General features: G+C 47.0%; 1 protein-coding gene across 2 annotated transcripts in view; it reads right to left on the bottom strand.

Moving 5' to 3' along the window:
- Positions 1–23086, bottom strand: part of LOC119970373 — a 149885-nt gene that overhangs the window by 31143 nt on the left and 95656 nt on the right. For both annotated transcript variants that reach the window (XM_038804883.1, XM_038804885.1), the window contains exons 9-10: positions 16425–16579; positions 15222–15299 (exon numbers count right to left, since the gene is read on the bottom strand). In XM_038804883.1, coding sequence (XP_038660811.1) covers positions 15222–15299; positions 16425–16579 — 233 coding nt within the window. The remainder of the gene's footprint in view (positions 1–15221; positions 15300–16424; positions 16580–23086) is intronic.

Genomic DNA, 23086 nt, shown 5'->3' with positions numbered 1-23086 from the left:
TTGGGAACAAAGGGGTAACTTCATGTAATACACTGAGCGCATGGCCATCAATACAGTTAAGTGTACTGTAGTAGTGTATTATAGTCCTTCTTGTCGTATGGTTTTCTTTTAAGTTAATAAATATTCTTTATTAATTAATCACAAAACAACTGGACTATTTTTCCCTGGTTTCCCCATTTTTCTCACATTAAAACAAATTGAAAATATACACCAGTAAGAACTGGTGTCCCAAATTACCTTTCTGGGTTTGGGAATACCCTCGCATTTAACATTAGTGGGGTTTATAACACAGTACACAACTGTTAAAAATGCATTTTTTATAGTACTTTACAGCACATTAAAAATGTATATTTAAAACTTTAGTAGAACCAGATGCAGTCAAAGCAATTTGTTCTTTTCATCTTTACAATGAGTCCCAAGCATTCCAGAGGTCTGAGGAGCCTGGATAGAGTAGATGGAAAGGGCCTATTCACTTTAGCAGAGAGGTCAGTGACTAGGGGGCACAGATTTAAAGTGATAGACAGAAAGATCAGAGGGGGAAAGAATTTTAGAGCTAAAAGCGCCAATTTATAAAATCTATCCACAGAAGACTGTAAAGTGCACTATGCGTCCTGTGTTCAATTCAAATTCACCATCAGCAGGGCATTGAACTGACATGCTTTACAAAACGTACTGTACAAGCAGTACAGCTATAAGAGCACATGGTTTATTGTCTATGTTCAATCAGCATGACGGCTGATTTGCAAGCTCCAATTTCTTAAGAAATAAATATTTTCAGTCAGTTTACAACAGAGAAAGCATTACTTTGATGTGACTCATTTTATCCCATCCATCACAGCAGAATTATGTATTTATTTTTATTTTCCCTGTTTTGATGTTTTCCTATTGTTTGTCTTATTTGTACACCAGACTTCAGGGGTGCGATTCTCCCAGCCCTGCACCGGGCGCGCTTCTCCGAGGTGTGGAGAATCGGCGCCATTTGCACCGGCGCGTTTGGCCCGCAGTCCACGGCCGGGCCGCCGATTCTCTGGCCCGTAGGGGCCGGCGCGCTAAAGAAGTCCCCCGCGCATGCGCGGGTAGGCGCGGTGCCCATTTGACGCCGGGAAGGGAGACTGGAGGCGCATGAAATCGGTCATCCCTGTGCCCGTTTCGTGCCGCCGTGAAACGCGACGGTGTTCATGACGGCATGAACACTGAGTCTCCATTTTGGAGAATCCCGCCCCAGGATTTTGCGAGTGGTGTTTATAGCAGTAAACATACACAAGGAACATAGAAACTAGTAGAAGGAGACAATTCGACCCTTCGAACCTGCTCCACCATTCATTATGTTCATTGTCATCCAACTCAAGAGCCTCATCCCACCTTCCCGTCCCCCCCCCCCCCCTCCCTTTCTTCGATCCCTTTCAATCCAAAGCTATTTCTAACTCTTTCCTGAAACCATACAATGTTTTGGCCTCATTTACTTTCTGTGTTCGTGAATTCCACAGGCTGCCAATCTCTGGGTGAAGAAGTTTCTCTTAATCTCAATCTTAAATAATCTACACTGTATCCTTAGACTGTGAGCCCTGGTTCTGGACACTCCAATGGAACGCCATGCTCCAGCACTTCGCTAGCATCCTTCCTGTATCTAGTCCTGTTAGAATTTTATAGGTTTCTACAAGCTCCTCCCTCATGCTTCTGAACTCCAGTGAACATAATGCTAACTGGCTCCATCTCTCCTCATACATATGTTTGTCCTGCCGTCCCAGGAATCAGTCTGGTAAATATTTGCTGCACTCTCTATAGCAAGAACATCCTTCCTCAGAAACGGAGACCAAAACTGCACACAATATTTCAGATGTGGCTTCACCAAATCCCTGTATAATTACAGTAAGACATCCCTGCTTCTGTACTCTAATCCTTTCGCTAGGAAGGCCAACATACTATTTGCCTTCCTTCCTGTCCAATGCACCTGGATGCACACCTACAGCGAATGCTGTATGAGGACAACCAGGTCTCTCTCAATGTATCGCCTTTCCGATAACAATGTGCCTTCTGGATTTTCCTACCAAAGTGGATAACCTCACATGTAGCCACATTAGCCAATACATTTGCCCACTCATTCAACTTGTCCAAATCACACTGAAGCATCTTTGCATCCTCCGCACAGTTCACCCTCCCACCCAGCTTTGTATCATCTGCAAATTTGAAGATATCGGGCGGAATTCTCCGTTGGCTGATACCAAAATGGCGAATCATGATCGGGCAGAGATTACGGTGTCAGCCGAAAATGGAGGTTGGCGCCGGGTGCCCAATGGAACGGCATGCTCCGGCACTTCGAAAGCAGCTGGAATGCGGTCCACGCCACGCAGCGCCAAGAGCATACAAAATGTACAGTAGCATACACTAACATCTCATTAATGGGTCCAACCCGGTTTCTTCTGACCTCCTACGATGCTCCGCCCCCACCAGGCGCTATTCACTTGTGGTATTTAAAATCAGGAATCAGCACCGTGACTGCTGAGGGAGAGAGAGAGAGAAGGTAGGTAATGTCCCTAAACGCGCAACAGTAGGCTGTCAATTGTGCCGATGGCTGAGGGGGGGGCATCTGCCAGGGTTGGGGGTTGAGAAAAGTAGCGGGGGCGACCAGGGGATGGGCCGTGGGATCGGTGTATCCCCCTGGGACCAGGTCCTGAGAGTGAGCAACAGGGCTAATGCCAAACTATCCTCCTCCAACAACCCATGTGGCCTAAATACCCGCCATGACTATATCCACCTCCCCATCGATGGCCCATTATAGCACCTATGCCAACTTAGTGCCAGCACATACCAACCCAAAATTTCAATCATAACATACAGAATAGTCCAGCAAAATTATACACCTTTATAAAAATATCCCCCCGACTAAGCCCTACCTAACCCAGACTAACCTAAAACTCTCCCCACCCCAGCATCTCTCTCCCCCCCCCCCCCATCCCCTGCACCCCCCCCCCCCCCCCTACCCAGCCACTCTCCTCTCCCCAGCCCCACCTACCATAGCAATGAGGACCTTCAGAGAATACAGCTGGACATAGATTGGTTGGTGACTTGGCCAGAGAGGTGTCAGATGGAGTTTAATCTGGACAAATGTGAGGTAATGAATTTTGCAAGGTCTAATACAAATGGGATATATTCAGTAAATGGCAGAATCCTTATGAGTATTGATAAGCAGAGTGATCTGGGTGTACAGGTTCATAGGTCACTGATAGTGGCAATGCAGGTGGAGAAGGTAGTCAAGCAGGCAAACAACATGCTTGCCTTTATCGGCCGGGGTATTGAGTTTAAAAATTCCCAAGTCATGTTGCAGCTGTATAGAACCTTAGTTAGGCCGCACTTGGAATATAGTGTTCAATTCTGGTCGCCACACTACCAGAAGGATGTGGATGCATTGGTGAGGGTACAGAAAAGATTTACCAGGATGATGCCTGGTATGGAGGGCATTAGCTATGAGGAGAGGTTGGAGAAACTGGGTTTGTTCTCACTGGAACAACGGAGGTTGAGAGGTGACCTGATAGAAGTCTACAAGACTATGAGTGGCATGGACAGAGTGGGTAGTCAGAAGCTTTTTCCCAGGGTGGAAGAGTCAATTACTGGGGGCATAGGTTTAAGGGGCGAGGGGCAAGGTTTAAAGAAGATGTACAAGGCACTTTGTTTTACACAGAGAGTTGTGGTAGCCTGGAACTCGATGCCGGAGGAGGTGGTGGAAGCAGATACGATAGTGACTTTTAAGGGGCATCTTGACAAATACATGAATAGGATGGGAATAGAGGGATATGGTCCCCGGAGGGATAAGGGGGTTTAGTTCAGATGGGCAGCATGGTCAGTGCAAGCTTGGAGGACCGAAGGGCCTGTTCCTGTGCTGTAATTTTCTTTGTTCTTTGTGCCCACCAGCCTCTATTTGCTGATGACAACCTGCTCCTTAAAGAAGATAATGAATGGCATCCACCTTGAGTAAAACCCTTCCTCCGGTCACCTCATGGCGTATTTAATTATTTCCAAATGCGGGATTCCAACAAATCTCCCAGTCATCATAGATCATAGAATTTACAGTGCAGAAGGAGGCCATTCGGCCCATCGAGTCTGCACCGGCTCTTGGAAAGAGCACCCGACCCAAGGTCAACACCTCCACCCTATCCCCATAACCCAGTAACCCCACCCAACACTAAGGCCAATTTTGGACACTATGGGCAATTTAGTATGGCCAATCCACCTAACCTGCACATCTTTGGACTGTGGGAGGAAACCGGAGCACCCGGAGGAAACCCACGCACACACGGGGAGGATGTGCAGACTCCGCACAGACAGTGACCCAAGCCGAAATCGAACCTGGGACTCTGGAGCTGTGAAGCAATTGTGCTATCCACAATGCTACCATGCTGCCCATAATCATGCTGATGCCTTGGCTGGCACTGGTGCCCTCCACCTCACAAGAACCCCCCAACGGGTTATCAGAGAGGTGAAGGCCAAGACATCAGCCTTCCTCCCCTCCTGTAGCCCCAGACACTCCAAAGATCACCACCATTGGACACGGCTCCACTCTAATTTCCAAAATCTCTGGCATTATTTCAAAAAAGGAAACACAGAACATAACCCGCTTAGGAAAAAAGACCAAAACGTGTGATAGTGGTTTACCAGTCCCTTAAACAACGCTCACACTTATCCTCTACACCCAGGAGGAACACACTCATACATGCCCTGATGCACCACTTAAACTGTATCAAACTTAACCTCGCACACAAGGAGGTATAGTTAACCCTATGCAGAACCTCACTCCACACACACCCATCCAAAACCAATCCTAACCTTTCCTCCCATGTACCCTTTACTTCCTCCAGCGAAGCCTTCTCCATCGCTACCATCTGCCCGCATATGTCTGCTATCTTCCCTTCCCCTATCTCATCAAGAGTCAGCACTTTATCCTGTTATGAGAGAGGCGTTTTCAGGACCCCAAAATGTATCATGGAGTTCAACCAACCTCTCCCTTTAATGTATTGTTGCTTTTGAAGCACACGGCTTGTTCTCCAGGTGTGCTATTACAATTATGGACACGTGGGATTTTAAACACAAAACAATGTTTATTCCATGAATTCAACTTAACCTTTTAAATAAACATTGGATCACTTACCACCCTTTAATTCAAATATAACCCTGAAAATAATACAACACTAAATAATCTCTCAAAATGTTCCTTCAAACCTTCAAAAGACTTAACACCTTTAAACAGAAACACATCAGGTTAAAGACATTATCAGTTTAAATCACCCAAATGATTCGGAGATAGTCTTTTATGGCAGAGATCACAGCAGATCCAGCTCACTGCAAACACAGACACACCCAAGCTCTTTTCCTCAAAACCGCGTTCTGCTTTCAAACAGCTCACAGCAAACCAGCCAGGCACTTTTCAGCTGCTCTCTCTCAAACTGAAACTATAAGCAGAAGTGAGCTCAGCTCCCCCCACCCTCTGACATCACTTCAGTAATATGAGCTGCTCCATTTCTTAAAGGTACATTGCTTTAACATCCATTTCTTAAAGGTATTCTCACATGACACCACCCCCCAAGAAAAAATAAATAAACCATCAACTTCAAGATGGTTTCATTTTTCACTTTTGCACCATCCACTAAGAAATGTACACAGTAAATATACTTTTTCGTTTCACAAAAAAAACAACATAAGCAAACAGGCATAATAATAAAGCCCATCTTTCCCGTTCTTCTTCCTCCAACCGAAATCCTTCTATTCACACATTCGTGACAAAGCATTGGCTAGCACATTTTCCCGTCTTGCCACATGTACTATTTTTAAATGAAATTGCTGTAACAATAACCTCCAGTGAAACAGACTTGCATTGTTATTCCGGAATCGCTCCAAAAACGTCAAAGGATTATGATCAGTATATATAATGGTGTCAGATGGATTGCTGCTCATATAAATGTGAAAATGTTGCAAAGCCAGCACCAAACTCAAAGTCTCCTTCTCAATCGTCTAATACTTTTTCTGGTGAGAATTCAGTTTCTTTGAAAAATAACCAACAGGCCGCTCTAGCCCTTCATCGTCATCTTGTAGAAGCATCGTAACCTACACCCACATCACTCGCACCAACAGCCACTTTGAATGGTTTTGTGTTGTTTGGGATGACTAACACAGGAGCAGTGGTTAACACAGCCATCATATGCCTGTTGGCACTCCGCTGTCCAATGGAATTTGTAACACTTCTTGAGCAAGTCCATCAGTGGAGTGACCACACTGCTAAAATGTGGTACAAATTTCTGGTAAAATCCACTCATACCAAGAAAGCGCATTATTTCCCGTCGTGTCGAGGGTATCGGAAGCTCCCCAATAACTTTTGTTTTCACATCCCGTGGGACCATTCGACCCTGATTGTATGGCCAAGGAAAGTGACTTGGGCTTTTCCAAATTCACTTTTGGCTAGGTTTATCACCAAACCCGCCTCCTGAAGTCGATCAAATAACTCCCTCAGATTTTAAATGTTCTTTCCATGTCTGGCTAAACACTACCAGATTGTCGATGTATACCGCACAATTGGGTAATCCTGAAACGACTGTATTAATTAACCGTTGAAATGTTGCTGGGGTGTTTTTCATGCCAAATGGCATAACTTTGAACTGGTATATGCCATCTGGAGTCACAAAAGCTGAAATTTCCTTCACCCTTTCAGATAAAGTAACTTGCCAGTAGCCTTTCAGTAAATCCAATTTGGAAATAAAAGCAGATTGTCCCACTTTCTCAATGCAAGCCTCCAAACGTGGGATAGGGTAAGAGTCCGTTCTTGTAACTGCATTCACCTTTCGATCATCCACACACAACCATTGGGTACCGTCTGGGTTAGGTACCATCACTATGGGTGAGCTCCATTGGCTGCAACCCACTTCAATTATGCCATTTTTCAACATACTCTCAATCTCTCTGTTAACCTGTGCCAATTTTAAAGGATTAAGTCTATATGGATGTTGTTTGATAGGAACAGCATTTCCCACATCTACATCATGTAGCCATTTATCTCTACAAACTTGCCCATGTGATATCAATAACTCTTTCAGGTCAGTTTGTTTTTCCTCTGGAAGGTAACTTAACAACTCATCCCAATTTTTAAGAACACCCTAATTTTCCAATTTAATTTGAGGTATGTCAAATTCACAGTCATCTGGATTTGGTTCATCACTTTGAGTTAGAATCATTAAAACTTCCTTTTTCTCTTCTTCCCTTTCAAAGTACCTTTTAAGCATATTGACATGACACACTCGGTGAGTCTTCCTTCTAGCTGGTGTTTTTACCACATAATTCACCTCACTTAATTTCTTTTCAATCTGATACGGTCCAAAAAACCTGGCTTTTAAAGGCTCACCTACCACTGGTAACAACACTAAAACTTTATCCCCACTGACAATACTACGAACTTTAGATTTCTTGTCCGTTACCCGTTTCATCACATCTTGTGCAACTTTCAAATGTTGTCTAGCCAATTCACCTGCTCTATTTAATCGTTCCCTAAAATTTGACATGTAATCCAATAGTGTAATTTCCGATTTCTCACCCACTAATTTTTCCTTAATCAATTTAAGTGGTCCTCTTACCTCATGACCAAAAATTAGTTCAAAAGGACTAAATTTGGTCAACTCATTAGGTGCATCCCTAATTGCAAACAATACGAATGGAATTCCTTTGTCCCAATCCTCTGGATAATCTTGACAATACACCCTCAACATTGTCTTTAATGTCTGATGCCACCTTTCTAATGCTCCCTGCGATTCTGGATGGTAACTTCTGATCCAATTGGATTTCTGTGAGTAGTCCATATCTAGTAACGAATTTAAGTAACTCCTCCACAATCCGTTTAGCTGTAATATTACGTACTGGAATGGCCTCTGGAAACCTAGTAGACACATCTATTATAGTCAAAAGATATTGATTCCCACTTTTTGTTTTAGGAAGCGGTCCTACACAATCGATTAGGACCCTTGTAAAAGGTTCCTCAAATGCTGGAATGGGTATTAAAGGCGCTGGTTTTATCACTGCTTGAGGTTTCCCTATCACTTGACATGTGTGACGTGATTGACAAAATTTAACTACATCTTTATGTAGTCCAGGCCAATAAAAATGTTTCTGGATTTTAACTTGAGTTTTCCTTATCCCCAAATGACCTCCCACTGATACCTCATGTGCAACTTGCAACACCTCCTTTCTATACCCTACCAGCAATACTACTTGATGAACTTCTGCCCACTTTTCATCGGCCTGCTTATGTACAGGTCTCCATTTTCTCATCTCGTCATCACTTTTACGGTGATAACACTCTGGTATTCTCTCAGATTCCTCTTCTGTATATGCTTTCTGATATATCCGTTTTATTTCTACATCTTTCTGTTGTAACTCCGCCAATTTTCCTGAACTAAAAATATCCACCTCATCCTCCACCTGTTCTTGTTCATTTTCAACCATTTGATCAAAAATCGTTTCTGATAACTGCACTTCAACTTCATCTTTGATTTCTCCTCTTGTCTTAACCTGTGACTTTGTGACCGGGTTACGACACAATCCGGAAAAATCCCAGGATATTCATCCTTCGACACTTCAGTTGTCTGATTTTCCACTGGCTTATCAACCACAGTAGGCATCACTCCCACCTGCGATCCAGCTATATAATTACCCAAGATAAACTGTATTCCTGGACAAGATAGTTTATCTATTACTCCTACTACCACTTCACCGCTCTTCACTGGACTTTCCAACCTTACCTTATATAATGGAACGCTACTCCTCTCACCCTGAATTCCACATATCACCACCTTTTCTGGCAACATTCTTCCCAAACTACATAATTTGTCATCTCTTACTATTAAAGATTGACTAGCCCCTGTATCTTTTAAAATTGTCATTTCTTTACCTGCTCCTCCTGATACACATGAGTAAACTTTACCCACACAAGTAAATTCTTTAAAGACATCTGGCACCTTCTTAACAATTACTTCTTGAACAGGCTAAACAATCATTTTCACCTCCTTCGTTTCCCTTGAGCTTTCCTTTACCACTCTAACAAATCCCACTGTCTTAGCCTGTTTTACTACATCAGCCTTCCCAGTGCTTTTCTTCAACCACCAACACTGTACTTTACATGGCCTAGTTTATTACAGTGAAAACATTTGAAACATTTCATCTCTTTTCCACCCTCCTGGATTTAATTTTTAATCTGAGATACACTCTCTTTATTGTCTCCCATCAGATCACCTTTACCTTTACCACTTGAGTATTTCTTATATCCCCAGTTTCTATCCCTCACAGGCTGAAACTGATGTCGGAAACCAATCTTTGATTTATGAACTAATTCATAATCATCTGCCATTTCTGCTGCTAATCTCGCAGTTTTAACCCTCTGTTCTTCCACATGAGTTCTCACTACATCAGGAATTGAATTTTTTAACTCCTCCAAAAGTATAATTTCTCTGAGAGCTTCATACGTTTGGTCTATTTTCAAAGCCCTTATCCACCTATCAAAATTACTCTGTTTGAGCCTTTTAAACTCCATGTATGTTCGATCAAATTCTTTCCTTAAATTTCTAAACCTTTGTCTGTAAGTTTCAGGAACTAGCTCATATGCACTTAAGGTGGATTTCTTCACCTCCTCATATGTTCCAGATACTTCCTCCGGTAGTGATGCAAACACTTCACTAGCCCTACCTATCACCTTTGTTTGAATCAGTAACACCCACATGCCCTGTGGCCATTTCATTTGTTTAGCTACCTTCTCAAATGTAATGAAAAAGGCTTCCACTTCTTTCTCATCAAACCTTGGCAATGCTTGGACATATTTAAATAGATTCCCACCAAGCCTTCGACTATGACACTCTTTCTCACAATCCTCATCACTATCATCCAACTGTACGTTTCCCTTTACGTCTGCCAATTTCAATTAACTATCATGTTTCATGGCCATTTTCCGAAGTTCAAACTCCCTCTCTTTATCTCCTTCCCTGATCTGTATCTCCCTTTCTTTTTCTTTTTGTTCTCTCTTTCTTTCTTTTTCCCCTCTCTCTCTTTCGTATTCAAGCTGCTTTAATTCTTTCTCATGTTCCATTTGTTTAATTTGAAACTGAATTTTTGCCATTTCCAATGAGTCAAACTCTATCTCAGGCAACTTTAAATGCTTAACCACCGCCATAATTACCTCATCTTTTCGCATTTTGTCAGGTAATGTTAACCACAATGTTTTTGCCAAATCTAACAGTCTGCTTTTCATCTCTGTCCGTAAGGGACTGCGTATATCATTCTCCACCCCCAAAAACTTCTGAGCCTCTGAAAGAGCCATTGTCCACAACACACTTAAACTATGTTCCTCCGTGTCTGGCCACTGTAGAGCTCCGCCATGTTGCCACGGGCCAGTGTGGAGACGGCTGTAGTGCGCATGCAGGGACCCGCGCTAGCCGTGGCGTGCATACACAGACCCGCACCGGCTGTGCCAGGCCGGCTTTCGGTGCTGGAGCAGCGCAATTCACTCCGGGCCATTCTGGCCCCCGAGGACAGGGAGAGTGACTGGGCCTGCAGGCCCGTTGACGCCGTTGTCGCTCGCGCCGGTTTTGACACTGGCGTCAACACTTAGCCGGGATTTCAGAGGATACCGGCCATGGTTCCCACAGATAGGTGCCAGTAACAACATAGACGCTAATTTAAAATGCTGTCTGAATTGATTCCATATTCTTACAGAGGCTATGACCGCTGGGCTCAAAGAGAACCTAGTCACAGAGAACAGAAGAGGAACAAGTGCCCTCAAGCTCAAACCTATAGAAGAAACTTCCTCCAACCGTCAAGAAAGCCCTTCACACCTGTGGGGTCTTACCAGTCCAAATAAAAGTTGAAATTAACTTGCTGACTCAACTAAAAAAGATTTAGAAAGGAAGACTGGGAGAGATGGAAACGCAAGCAAGAACCACGGAAAAATGTTTGTTTTAATCGTCTGACCCTTCCCGCCAAAAACAACAGGAGGGCATCCCATCTCTTTAAGTCTGCCTTCACCCCCTCTAGCAGACTGGCCAGATTCAACTTAAGCAGCAAGGCCCAATCCTGAGCTAGCCATGCTCCCAAATGATTAAAAGTGGACCGAGCCAGCCAAAACTGTAGCCTCTCCTGACCCGTTCCCATCCCCTGAGGGTTCACAGGATAACCTCACTCTTGCCCACATTCAATCTATAACATGAGAAGAAACTAAACTTCTCAAGCACCTCCATTATCATCCCCACATTAGAGAGAGGATCCATGACATACAAGACCATAAGATATAAGAGCAAAACTAGGGTTTAAACTAGATTGGCAGGGGGGTGGGTTCCTCAGCAGCAGGGAGCTGCTGGTGAATACCAGGATAGTCCACCCACAGGTCTCCCAGCAACCTCCGCACCTTGCTGGATACACCCAAGTCCCACGAGGTGTCGGGGTTAGAACTCTGCCCAAAAGGGGCGGGACCAAATGGAGCTCACTAAACTAGGTCGTAAACCTACTTCAGGCATCCCTACCTGGGATGCAAAGGCCTCCCTTGATTCTCGGCCTCCCCAGCAAGGCTGCAGCTGGGCACCAAACAGTACTGCTCCACAAGAAGGTGGACCAAGCAGAACAGCACCCAGGGGTGGTTTCCTGGGCCATTTGAGGCCCCTGGATGGTCAGGGACAGACAGACATGACACCACAACCCAGGGGACCAGCACACAGGGGACAGACAGACATGACACCACAATCTAGGGGACTGCGGACTTCAGGTCCGATGAGGACACTGACTTTCCGTCATTGCTATCTCCTATATCCTCCACCATCACAGAGACTATCGCCTCGGTTGAGCTCTTTATTGTGAGGCTTCTGGGACACTCACTGGTGAGCACCACACAGCCGCTCTGGTACAGCAGGTGGAGGTAGGATGGGAGGAGGGGCTGGACGGTCGGAGGGCAGCCCGGCCACAGCAACCAGCTGCCTCCCAGATGGGTCCCGGGTTCCTGGAATTTCCACACCTACCCAGAGACCCGATTCAGTCAGAGACCCAGGGACGAGAGAAGGGGATGACGGCCGGTTTCCAGCACCTGCAAATGCAGGTGGAGGAGTGCATCCACGTGCAGGAGCAGGGAATGGTACCAATCATGAGTGCCACCCAGGCCGACACCACACGGTGGCGTCCGCGGTGGAGGCAATGGGGGCGACGGTGTTGGACAAGGGTCAGAGCATGCAAGGCCTGGGGCTTTCTCTGTACGCGGCTTCCGTGGCCCAGGACAGGGCTGTCCTCTCGCAGGCAGCCATGAGCCAGAGCCAGCTGCAGATCGCAGTGGTGCTCGGCAATGTAGCCCAGTCTCAGCAGGCCATCGCTGAGAGCATCGGCAGCATCGCCCAGGTGCTGGCCAGTGTCATACAGGCCCAGACAGGGATGGCCAACTCCCTGAGCTCCATGGCTGCTAACGTGCAGACTCTGGTCAATACCAGAGCGGGCCTCCAGAACTGGGAGCGCTAGGTGCCGGGGGTGGCACAGGTGTTGGATCAGCTCGCACCCCCATCCGATGGAGAAGCCCGGGGGCCATCGGAACCCCGAGGGAGGAGGAGGTGCTGGGGCCCGTTCCGGGTCCCCCTGCAGGGGAGGTCCCGGAACACCGCGGCACCTCGGACTCCGCCCCCGCCACCACCATCCCTGGTGCATCTGGTGGGCAGCAGGCAGAACAGGGTGGCAGCACGCCATCCCGGTCGCCCAAGGCATAGCCTACCTCATCCAGTTCGGGCTGCCCCAGGAAACAACCGCTAAAGGGGGCCCTAGTCACAGGGCAGGAGTCACAGCAGTCCGCCTTCACTTCTGCTGTACCGTCTGCGGAAACACCTCAATGTAGTCAAAGGGCCCGTAAGGCTAGAAAGGTAGACACTGGTAAATTGGCACGGATTAGTTTTAGGGACTAGGGCACGTGTACAGATTTTCCCTTATTAAACTCACTGTAAGACCTGTGAAAGCTGCCTCTGTGCTCTGTCCGATGCATGTGGGGGTGGGGCGGGAACTGAGTACCAGTGTGGGTGAGGGGTAATGGAATGTTGAGCTATGGTGTGTGTGACGTGCGCCCCCACCCCCCACCCCTCCGCCGGGTTGCCCACGGCACCCCGCCCCCAGCGAGACGACAGGGCCATGTGATGCCATGTCCAGCATGCATACAGGGGCCACCCAGGTGGAGGGCATTACTGTCTACTGACATTGTCTAATGATGTAGAGCTCAGAGCTCATCACAGAGTGGGCTTTCATCATCCTCCATGCCATAGACCAGACCCGCTTTCACCGGCAACCGTGTGAGCCCAGCTCATTGTGCTATTGCAGGTGGATGTGTAATGGAGGGGTGGTGTGCATGTGGGTGATGCAGTGGTGGGGGAGGTGAGGGTGGTGTGGTGGTGGGAGAGGTGAGGGTGGTCGGTGGTGGGAGAGGTGAGGGTGGTCGGTGGTGGGGGAGGTGAGGGTGGTCGGTGGTGGGGGAGGTGAGGGTGGTCGGTGGTGGGGGAGGTGAGGGTGGTCGGTGGTGGGGGAGGTGAGGGTGGTCGGTGGTGAGGGAGGTGAGGGTGGTCGGTGGTGGGGGAGGTGAGGGTGGTCGGTGGTGGGGGAGGTGAGGGTGGTCGGTGGTGGGAGAGGTGAGGGTGGTCGGTGGTGGGAGAGGTGAGGGTGGTCGGTGGTGGGAGAGGTGAGGGTGGTCGGTGGTGGGGGAGGTGAGGGTGGTCGGTGGTGGGGGAGGTGAGGGTGGTCGGTGGTGGGGGAGGTGAGGGTGGTCGGTGGTGGGGAGGTGAGGGTGGTCGGTGGTGAGGGAGGTGACGGTGGTCAGTGGTGTCATACTGTAGTGTCCGTGCCCATGCTCAGCAATTCCCCACCCCCAAGTTGGTGAAACGTGCGGCTATCAACTCCTCCCGTGCTCACTGTTCCAGCCGGTGGCGTGGGCAGCCTTGCTTCCCTGTCAAGCACCCATGTCCCGTACATTGCCCCCCACCCCCCTCCCCATCCCCCTCATTTGGAGAGGAGTGCACACACCTCAGTGTGAAATATTAGTGGTCAGGCTTCTGCAGCACAATCTGGTGAGCACCACACTGCTGCTGATGTACATCTGGTGGAGGCAGGAACCCCCAGGCGAGACAGCGGGTGGAGGTCTGCTGGATCCCAGGACCCAGCTGGGCCCCAGCCTGATGCTGAGCCTGTGGAAGAGGTCATCTCGGAGCTGATGGAGATGTTAGGGTGCGGCCATGGCATTCAGACGGATATGTCAACGACACTCCAGCAGGTCCATTGCCACTTGGAGGAGTCCCAGAGGCTAATAATAATAATCTTTATTGTTGTCACAAGTAGGCTTAGATTAACACTACAGAGAAGTTACTGTGAAAATCCCCTGGTCACCACATTCCAGCGCCTGTTTGGGTACACAGAGGGTGAATTCAAAATGCCCAATTCACCTAACAAGCATGTCCACATAAATCCAAGGAAGATCTCATGGTTAAACTACTGTTCTTACTTGGAATATATTTGTTTTAGAACTGTCACGTGAGAGTACCTTTAAGAAATGCGTGTTTATAAATGGGTGTGTATATAAATATCAGTAGTGAGAGTACCTTTAAGAAATGGGTGTTTATTGCTGCAGTGATGTCAGAGAGTGGGCGGAGCTGGGCTGTCTGTCAGCTTTTTACTTTTGTTTCAGGCTGTTTGCAGCAGAGTGTGTTTTAGTTTCGTTTTCAGAGCTGGATAGCTGCAGTCACAGCCAGAAGATGTATGAGTCTCCGTCTCTGTAATCTCAACACTGTAAATTGATCCTTTGGTGACTTAAAACTACTAACTGCTCTCAGTAGTGACTTTAACCTGATGTGTTTCTGTTAAAGGTTTTTTTTTAAAAGTCTTCTGGATGTTAAAAGGACAGCTTCAGGATTACTTAGTGTTGTATTCTTTGAGGGTTGTATTTGAATTGATGGTTGCTAAGATGTTCACTGTATGTTTTAAAAAGGTTAACTTGAGTTCATAGAATAAACACTGTTTTGCTTTTAAAATACTTCTCCATTTCTGCTGTACCACACCTGTAGAGTGGGCCGTGTGCTCCCCATACCACAATCTATTAAAAGTTGTGGGTCAGGTAAACCCTGGCCCATAACAGAACCTTACTTTTTCTGCAAAAGACATGACCATTGATCAACGTTAACAATAAAGAAAAGCATTACCTTGTTTTGTGTTTTTTAATCAAAATATTGATGCTTTCATCTGTAAGCTGGCATCCATTGGCAAGGAGTCTGTAAAGACTGCAACAAGCACATATTTGTATTCAGAACGACTTTATACAGATTTAAACACTAAGCAAAAGACAATGCTGTTAATTGGAACCTGGGCAAATAAGGTTTTAATTCTTTCATAGGATGCAAGCATTGCTGGCATGGGCAGCATTTGTTCCCCATCCCTAATTGCCCTTTTAGCTAAAATACAGCTGCCTGTTTCTGTACCTTGCATGTTGAGGGAGGAAGGTAGAGTGCAATTTGCACTATTTATCAGTGCTTTGAATTTCAAGAAAACCATAAACATTTATCTTTAAAGTGAAAGCCAGAAATAGCAAAATAATAAGTTTAGACTTTACAATTATTTTCACGAGAGGATCCTCCTGAAGTAATCTTCAGATACTTAATGCTAGCTCAAAATATGGTTGAATTTGTTTTGATGCTATCGTTTGAAAGCTGCGTGAATTTTGTTGCTTGGCCTGACAGCATTTTATGCCCCAAATATTAATTCAGAACACCAGAGTCAAAGAAATGCAGTTTGTAGGATATTATAATGGGTGTTTTTAGGTTTGATCCCAAAAATATGCTGCACCTCAACCAGAAATACTACCCATCAAATATAAAGAACATTGAACATGTAATTAGAAGACACAAGGTTGGGAAGTTGGAATTTGGGGTACAAACTTCATGGGACTAAGTTGCTTTTTTCATAATGGACAATAATCTTACTCAAGTATTTGTGCAGAAAATGGTATCAGATAATTGTTTTGAAATATTATTGCCAGAAGCTTCATTTTTGTACAGTTTCCAGCAAGTGCTAGGAGTCCAGGTTAAACACCCAAAACTGTTTGTGCCCTAGCCTCAGAAACAGCAGCTGAAAAATAAGTTGGAAAAAAAGAGGCCAGCCAATATGCGTGTTAAAAAACCTACAGGAACATTTGATTGGATGGGTTTGGGAGGGGGGTAGTGGGGTAACAGTAGGTGGAGGGGGCATGTACAAATACGCACATATTCACGCGTCATGGTCTTTTGTGAAATAATTATTTAGAATAGAGAATGCTATCCCTTTAAAATCTGATTAGAAATAAGTTCAATTTCCACCTATCACTCGCAGAGTTAACATAATTCACCAGTAGCAAAATATGTGGCACATACCTTGAGGAAGCTTGAGCCAGTGCTATGATGCCTTTGCTGGTAGCTGCTGTCCAACTGACATCCACTGAAGTTAGCTTGTGACAAACTGCACTTGCACAGAGCAGAATTGTGTCCCCTGACAGCTTTGGCCCACTGCAGCTTGTAACACTCAGTTCCTGCGGTTTGAGAAATTTACTTTTTACAATAGGAACCTGAATTAGCTTACTGTCACAAATCAAAACATGCACAATCTGAGTTGTTGACTTACAATATTTTCCTTAGCTAATGAACATTTAACAGGACTAGGTAACCAGATTTTGTGACACTTTAAAACATGCCTTTAAGTGGAGAAACCTGCAGAAGTGCCTAACGATAGGGCACTAGTTGGAGATGTAAGAGTGGAACATTCCAGTGAAACAAACGTTTAGACATGCCTGGAGAAAAACTGCTTTGTGTCCATGGGAAGAAATTTCAGAAAGATATCACATATGCCATGTCGGCGAGGGAATTCCTTCTCTCACTGCCAACTGAATGAAAAAGCTCAATGAACCGATGAGGACACGCAAGGTCCACTGACTCTCATCTTCCTTAAGCACCGTGGGCATCACCACACTCTTCGCCATCTAAAATGAATAGTTACACAGGTTTCCCCTCATAAGCCATCATGATAAGGAGTTCGCTAACTCTGAATCCTATTGCATTTGTCACCTTCTCCCCAATGGAAAATAATTACATGCACAAAAACAAAATTTTACCGAGTGTGGCATCAAGTTGCTGTAGCAAATTCGAATTCAATGGGATCAGAGGAAATGTATCCATTGGTTGGAGCCATACATTGAGTGACACTCCACATAATTCCCAGCTTCTGACCTGCTCTTGGAACCATAGCATTTAGATAGGTCCAGTTCAGCATTTGGTCCATAGAAAGTCCAGGTTGATGATATTTGGGAAATTCAGCAATAGTAATGTCATTGAATGTCACTGGAAGAAAACTAAATTATATTATTGATGATGGTTATTTCTTGGCACTTTTGGGGCACAAATGTCAATTGATACTCTTCAGCCCAAGCCTGAATGTTGTTCAAGTCTTGCTGCAGATGGACACAAACTGCTTCAGCATCTAAGGAATTGCAAATCATACTGAACACTGTACAATATCTATGAATATTAATACTTCTGACCTTGTGTTGGTGGTAAGGTCATTGATGAAGCAGCTGAAGATAGCTGGGTGTATGCGTCAACCCTGAGGAATTCCTGCAGTGATGTCCTGGAGGTTGAGATGATTGATCTCAAACAACCATAGCATCTTCCTTTATGCTAGGTATGACTCTACCAGTGGAGAAATTTCCTCTGATTTCCACTAAATTCAAATTTGCTACAGCTCCTAATGTTTCACTCTGTAAAATGCTACCTTGATGTCACTCTCACCTCACTTGCTGAGTTCAGCTCCATGTTTGGACCAAGGCTGTAATGAGGGCAGGAGCTAAGTGAAACTGGTGGACCCAAATTGAGCATTGGTGAGCAGCTAATTGCTTAGTAACTACCATTTGATAGCACTGCCGACAATTCTTTCCATTACTTTGCTAATGACCAAAAGTAGGCCGATGGGACAAGAATTGGCCAGATTGGATTTTTCCTGCTTTTAGAGGGCTGAGCATATGTGGGGAATTTTCCACATTTTCATGTAGGTATCAGTATTGTAGCTGTACTGGAACAGTTTAGCCAGGGTGCAGCTATTTCTGGAGCAGATGTCTTCAATACTACTGCCGGGATGTTGTAAGGGTCCATATTCTTTGTTATATCCAGGTGTTTCTTAATATCACAGAGAGTAAATCAAATTAGCTGAATACTGACATCTGTGATGTTGGAGACCCCAGGTGAAGATCAAGATTGATCATCCACTTGATGCTTCTGGGTGAAGATGGTTTCAAATGCTTTAGTCCTGACTCTTGCACTGATGTGCTGGGCTCCTCCATCATTGGAGATGGGGATATTTATGGAGCCACCTCCTCCAGTTAGTTCTTAAATTGTTCATCACCATTCACGACTGGATACTGCAGAGCTATGATTTGATCCTTTGCTTAGCTGTATATCTCATGCTGCCTCCATTGCCAAGATGAATGTAGTCCCATGTTTAGCTTCATCAGGTTCACACCTTATTTTTAGGTTTGCCTGGTGCTGCTCTTGGCATCCTCTCTTACAGTCCTCATTGAAACATTTCAAGGATTTGACAAAAGAAAACTGTCAAAAACCTGGGAAAACTTCCCTGGTTAAGTTGAACCCGGTCGGAACTTAATGGAATTGATTCAGATTCAGAAACCCACGTCGCTTCTGAGGCAGAGGCCTGACCCAGATTAAGCACCTGTCAGGCACTTACCAGGCCAGTGTCGGACCTTTTCATGGAATTGAGAATCCCAGGGATGGTAATCCCACCCAATGTCAACTACCGGTCATTTAGAAGCAGCAGCTCTTCAATATAGGCAGTGTCACTAGGAGCAGTAGCTGCTGCCGGTAATTCACCGAGGGAAAGTCCAAGGACACTGAGAGACCCAGGTCACAAATAAGTGAGGTTGGGATGGGTGGGAATCACAAGGAGGAGATGGGGGAGGGGGTGTGGTAAGCAGGGGGATGCAGAGGAGTAGAAGCAAGGACAGAAGGATGGCTTTCAGCAACCCCCCCATAACCAACGCCAGGTTACTCAATGGGCCCTAAGTGCCTTTGAGAGAGGGACCCCCTGAGAAAGCTGAGGGTAAACCAATAGGATTTGCATGGCGAATTTCTGGAGGAGCAGGAAAGTTGCGCTGTTCGCATATAATCTCGGAACAGCCATTAGATTCTGAAAGGCTCACGGATAATTAATGTCAATTGGCTCAGTAGTGACCCCAAGGGGGGAATTTTATGGAGCCTGCGAGAGGGATCAACACGTAGTGTGGGTGACTGAAGGAGGTAGGAACTGAAATTTCAATTTCCTGATAGCAAGTTGGTGGGGTTGAATATTTGAACAGCACCAGGACTGGCATCCACTATTTGGGGACCCCTAGACTGACAGAATTGTTCTATAACATAATAATCTTTATCGTCATAAGAGGGCTTGCATTAACACTGCAATGAAGTTACTGTGAAAAGCCCCTAGTCTCCACATTTTAGGGCCTATTCGGAGAATTCGGAATGTCTAATTCACCTAACAGCATTCACCTGACCCAAGCCAGGAATCGAACCTGTGGCAACTAGGGGCTTTTCACAGTAACTTCATTGCAGTTTTAATGTAGGCCTACATGTGACAATTAAGATTATTAAATTATTAAGTTTAGCTTATGTATTTTTCCACAGATAAAGTAATGATAGTTTGACTTTTGCAACCATGGGCTGCTTCTTCCCTGCTTTATGTGTTGACTGAAGGCAACTTTTAACTGTCAGTGCAAAGCTGTGACAATCTCCACTTTGATGTGAAGGCCAATTCCTGATCCAGATATTGTGTGCAGTGAATTATATGTTACTTCGGCAGCCTTTTATAAGAAGTGGGGGTAGCAAAGTCGCAGCTCCATTAATGTGCAAAAAATGAGCAAAACCAATGTGACCAAACGGCCACCTGCAAAGGACCCTGGGCAATTTAGCCAAGTAAAGGACAGGCAGGATGATGCACTATCAATTACTACAAAGACGAGAGTATTGAATAATCGAGGCTTTATTGAGCTGGGATGTGCGGCCTACCAGAATGGGAGTAGCTCTGGTGAGCACACACATTTATACGCTGCCGACTGGGCGGAGCCAGCAGGCAGGGATTTACCCCTGTACCTCTAGCACAGGGGCCTTACCGTAATACATCTAATACACAGTTACTTACAGTTACTACATCTAATACACATGGCATCTAATACACAATACTCGGGGCAGCACGGTAGCATGGTGGTTAGCATAAATGCTTCACAGCTCCAGGATCCCAGGTTCGATTCCCGGCTGGGTCACTGTCTGTGCGGAGTCTGCACGTCCTCCCCGTGTGTGCGTGGGTTTCCTCCGGGTGCTCCGGTTTCCTCCCACAGTCCAAAGATGTGCGGGTTAGGTGGATTGGCCATGCTAAATTGCCCGTAGTGTCCTAAAAAGTAAGGTTCGGGGTGGGGGGGGGGGGTGGGGGGGGAAGAGTTGTTGGGTTACGGGTATAGGGTGGATACGTGGGTTTGAGTAGGGTGATCATTGCTCGGCACAACATCGAGGGCCGAAGGGCCTGTTCTGTGCTGTACTGTTCTATGTTCTATGTTCTATGTGGTGAATGGATTCACCTAATGCATGAGCTGTCTGTACTGTCTGCAGAATGATGTGACCTATAACCTGGAAGTGATGATACGGGCTACTTCCAGGTACTGTACTGGAACCCCTGTGGGCTCCGCTCTCACCCGTGCCATATATAGACCGGCCACCTGTGGGTGGCACTCATTTGTACAGCCGACTCTGGCAGGCGAGTTCATGGATAATAAACTCGCCCAATGTTCACTCGTTCTCACGGTCTCACAGTGAATTGACAGTATAACAACACAGTTAGTGGTGACTACCACGTTCACCCCCTGTTAAAAAAAAAGAGTCCAACGGAGGTGGTGGAAAAATTTACAGTTCAGGCAAAATTTACAGGTTCAGGCGAAAATTACAGGTTCAGTCAGTTGGGTGCCTTGATCCTCCGCTGGGATCACCTCAGTCCCGGTGGTGATGCGGGCGCCGAATTGGTCGCCGGTGACTCCGGGAGCGTGTTGTCCTCATCTTCATCCCAGAGTAGAATCAGTGGGAGGGCGGTTCGTCCTGGGGCGGGGGGTGTGGTGAGGTGCGCTGGGGGGGAGGGTGAGTGGCGCCGGAACAGTCGGAGGGGGGAGGGGGTGTCGGGTGGTGGGCCGTGGGTGGGGATCCAGCTGGTGCCAGGTCCCGTAGGGAGACGGTGTCTTGGCACCCATCGGGGTGTACCACGTAGGCGTACTGCGGGTTCGCGTGCAGTAGATGTACTCTTTCGACCAACGGGTCTGCCTTGTGGGTCCGCACGTGTTTGCGGATGAGGACGGGTCCAGGAGCTGCCAGCCATGTTGGGAGCGAAATCTCGGAGGTAGACTTCCTGGGGAAGGCAAGGAGACATTCATGGGGGGTTTCAATAGTTGCAGTGCAGAGTAGTGATTGGACGGAGTGAAGCGCGTTGGGGATGACCTCCTGCCAGCGGAAGACCGGGAGATTTTTAGACCATAGAGCCAGCAGGACGGCCTTCCAGACCGTCCCATTCTCCCTCTCCACCTGCCCGTTTTCCCGGGGGTTGTAGCTGGTCGTCCTGCTCGAGGCGATGCCCCTGCTGAGCAGGAACTGACGCAGCTCATCGCTCATAAAGGAGGATCCCCGGTCACTGTGGATGTAGGCGGGGAAACCGAACAGGGCGAAGATACTGTTGGCAGAAGTCGTATCGGGGCGTGGGACGGCGAAGGGAAATCGAGAGTATTTGTCGACCACGTTCAGGAAGTACGTGTTTCGGTCGGTGGAGGGGAGAGGCCCTTTGAAGTCCATGCTGAGGCGTTCAAAGGGGCAGGAGGCCTTCACCAGGTGCACTCGGTCTGGCCGGGAGAAGTGCGGTTTGCACTCCGCGCAGACCTGGCAGTCCCTGGTGACGGTCCTGACCTCCTCAATGGAGTAGGGCAGGTTGCGGGCCTTTATAAAGTGGAAGAACCGGGTGACCCCCGGGTGACAGAGACTATCATGTAGGGCCCAGAGTCGGTCCACTTGTGCGCTGGCATATGTACCTCGGGATAGGGCAACGGGGGGCTCGCTGAGCTTACCAGGGCGATACAAAATTTCGTAATTGTAGGTGGGGAGCTCAATCCTCCACCTTAAAATTTTATCATTTTTGATCTTGCCCCGCTGTGTGTTGAACATGAAGGCAACCAACAGTTGGTCAGTGAGGAGAGTGAATCTCCTGCCGGCCAGGTAATGCCTCCAATGCCGCACAGCTTCCACTATGGCTTGGGCCTCTTTTTCGACAGAGGAGTGCCGAATTTTGGAGGCATGGAGGGTGCGGGAAAAGAATGCCACGGGCCTGCCCGCCTGGTTGAGGGTGGCGGCCAGAGCGACGTCCAATGCATCGCACTCGACCTGAATTCGGAGGGACTCCTCGACCGCGTGCATCGTGGCCTTGGCAATGTCGGCCTTAATGTGGTTGAAGGCCTGGCGGGCCTCAGCCGTCAAGGGTAAAATAGTGGAGTGGATGAGTGGGCGGGCCTTGTCCGCATAGTTAGGGACCCACTGGGCATTATAGGAGAAGAACCCCAAGCATCGTTTCAGGGCCTTGGGGCAGTGGGGGAGGGGGAGTTCCATGAGGGGGCGCATGTGGTCGGGTCGGGCCCTAGAACTCCGTTTTCCACAACATAGCCAAGGATGGCTAAGCGGTTGGTGCGGAATCAGCACTTTTCCTTATTGTATGGGAGATTAAGGAGTTAGGTGGTGTTGAGAAATTTGGAAAGATTAGCGTCGTGGTCCTGCTGATCGTGGCCGCATATGGTGACGTTATCTAGGTACGGGAAGGTGGCCCGCAGTCTGTCTCACGTTGGAAGACCGAGACCCCGTTAGTGACGCCAAAGGGAACCCTAAGGAAATAATAGAGGCGGCCATCTGCTTCGAACGCAGTGTACTTGCGGTCCGCCTTGCAGATGGGGAGCTGGTGGTAG

Source organism: Scyliorhinus canicula, chromosome 8, assembly GCF_902713615.1.
Source record: "Scyliorhinus canicula chromosome 8, sScyCan1.1, whole genome shotgun sequence".
NCBI classification, from domain to species: Eukaryota; Metazoa; Chordata; class Chondrichthyes; order Carcharhiniformes; family Scyliorhinidae; genus Scyliorhinus; species Scyliorhinus canicula.
The sequence above is the reverse complement of the archived record's forward strand: the minus strand, read 5'-3'. Positions and strand labels throughout refer to the sequence as shown.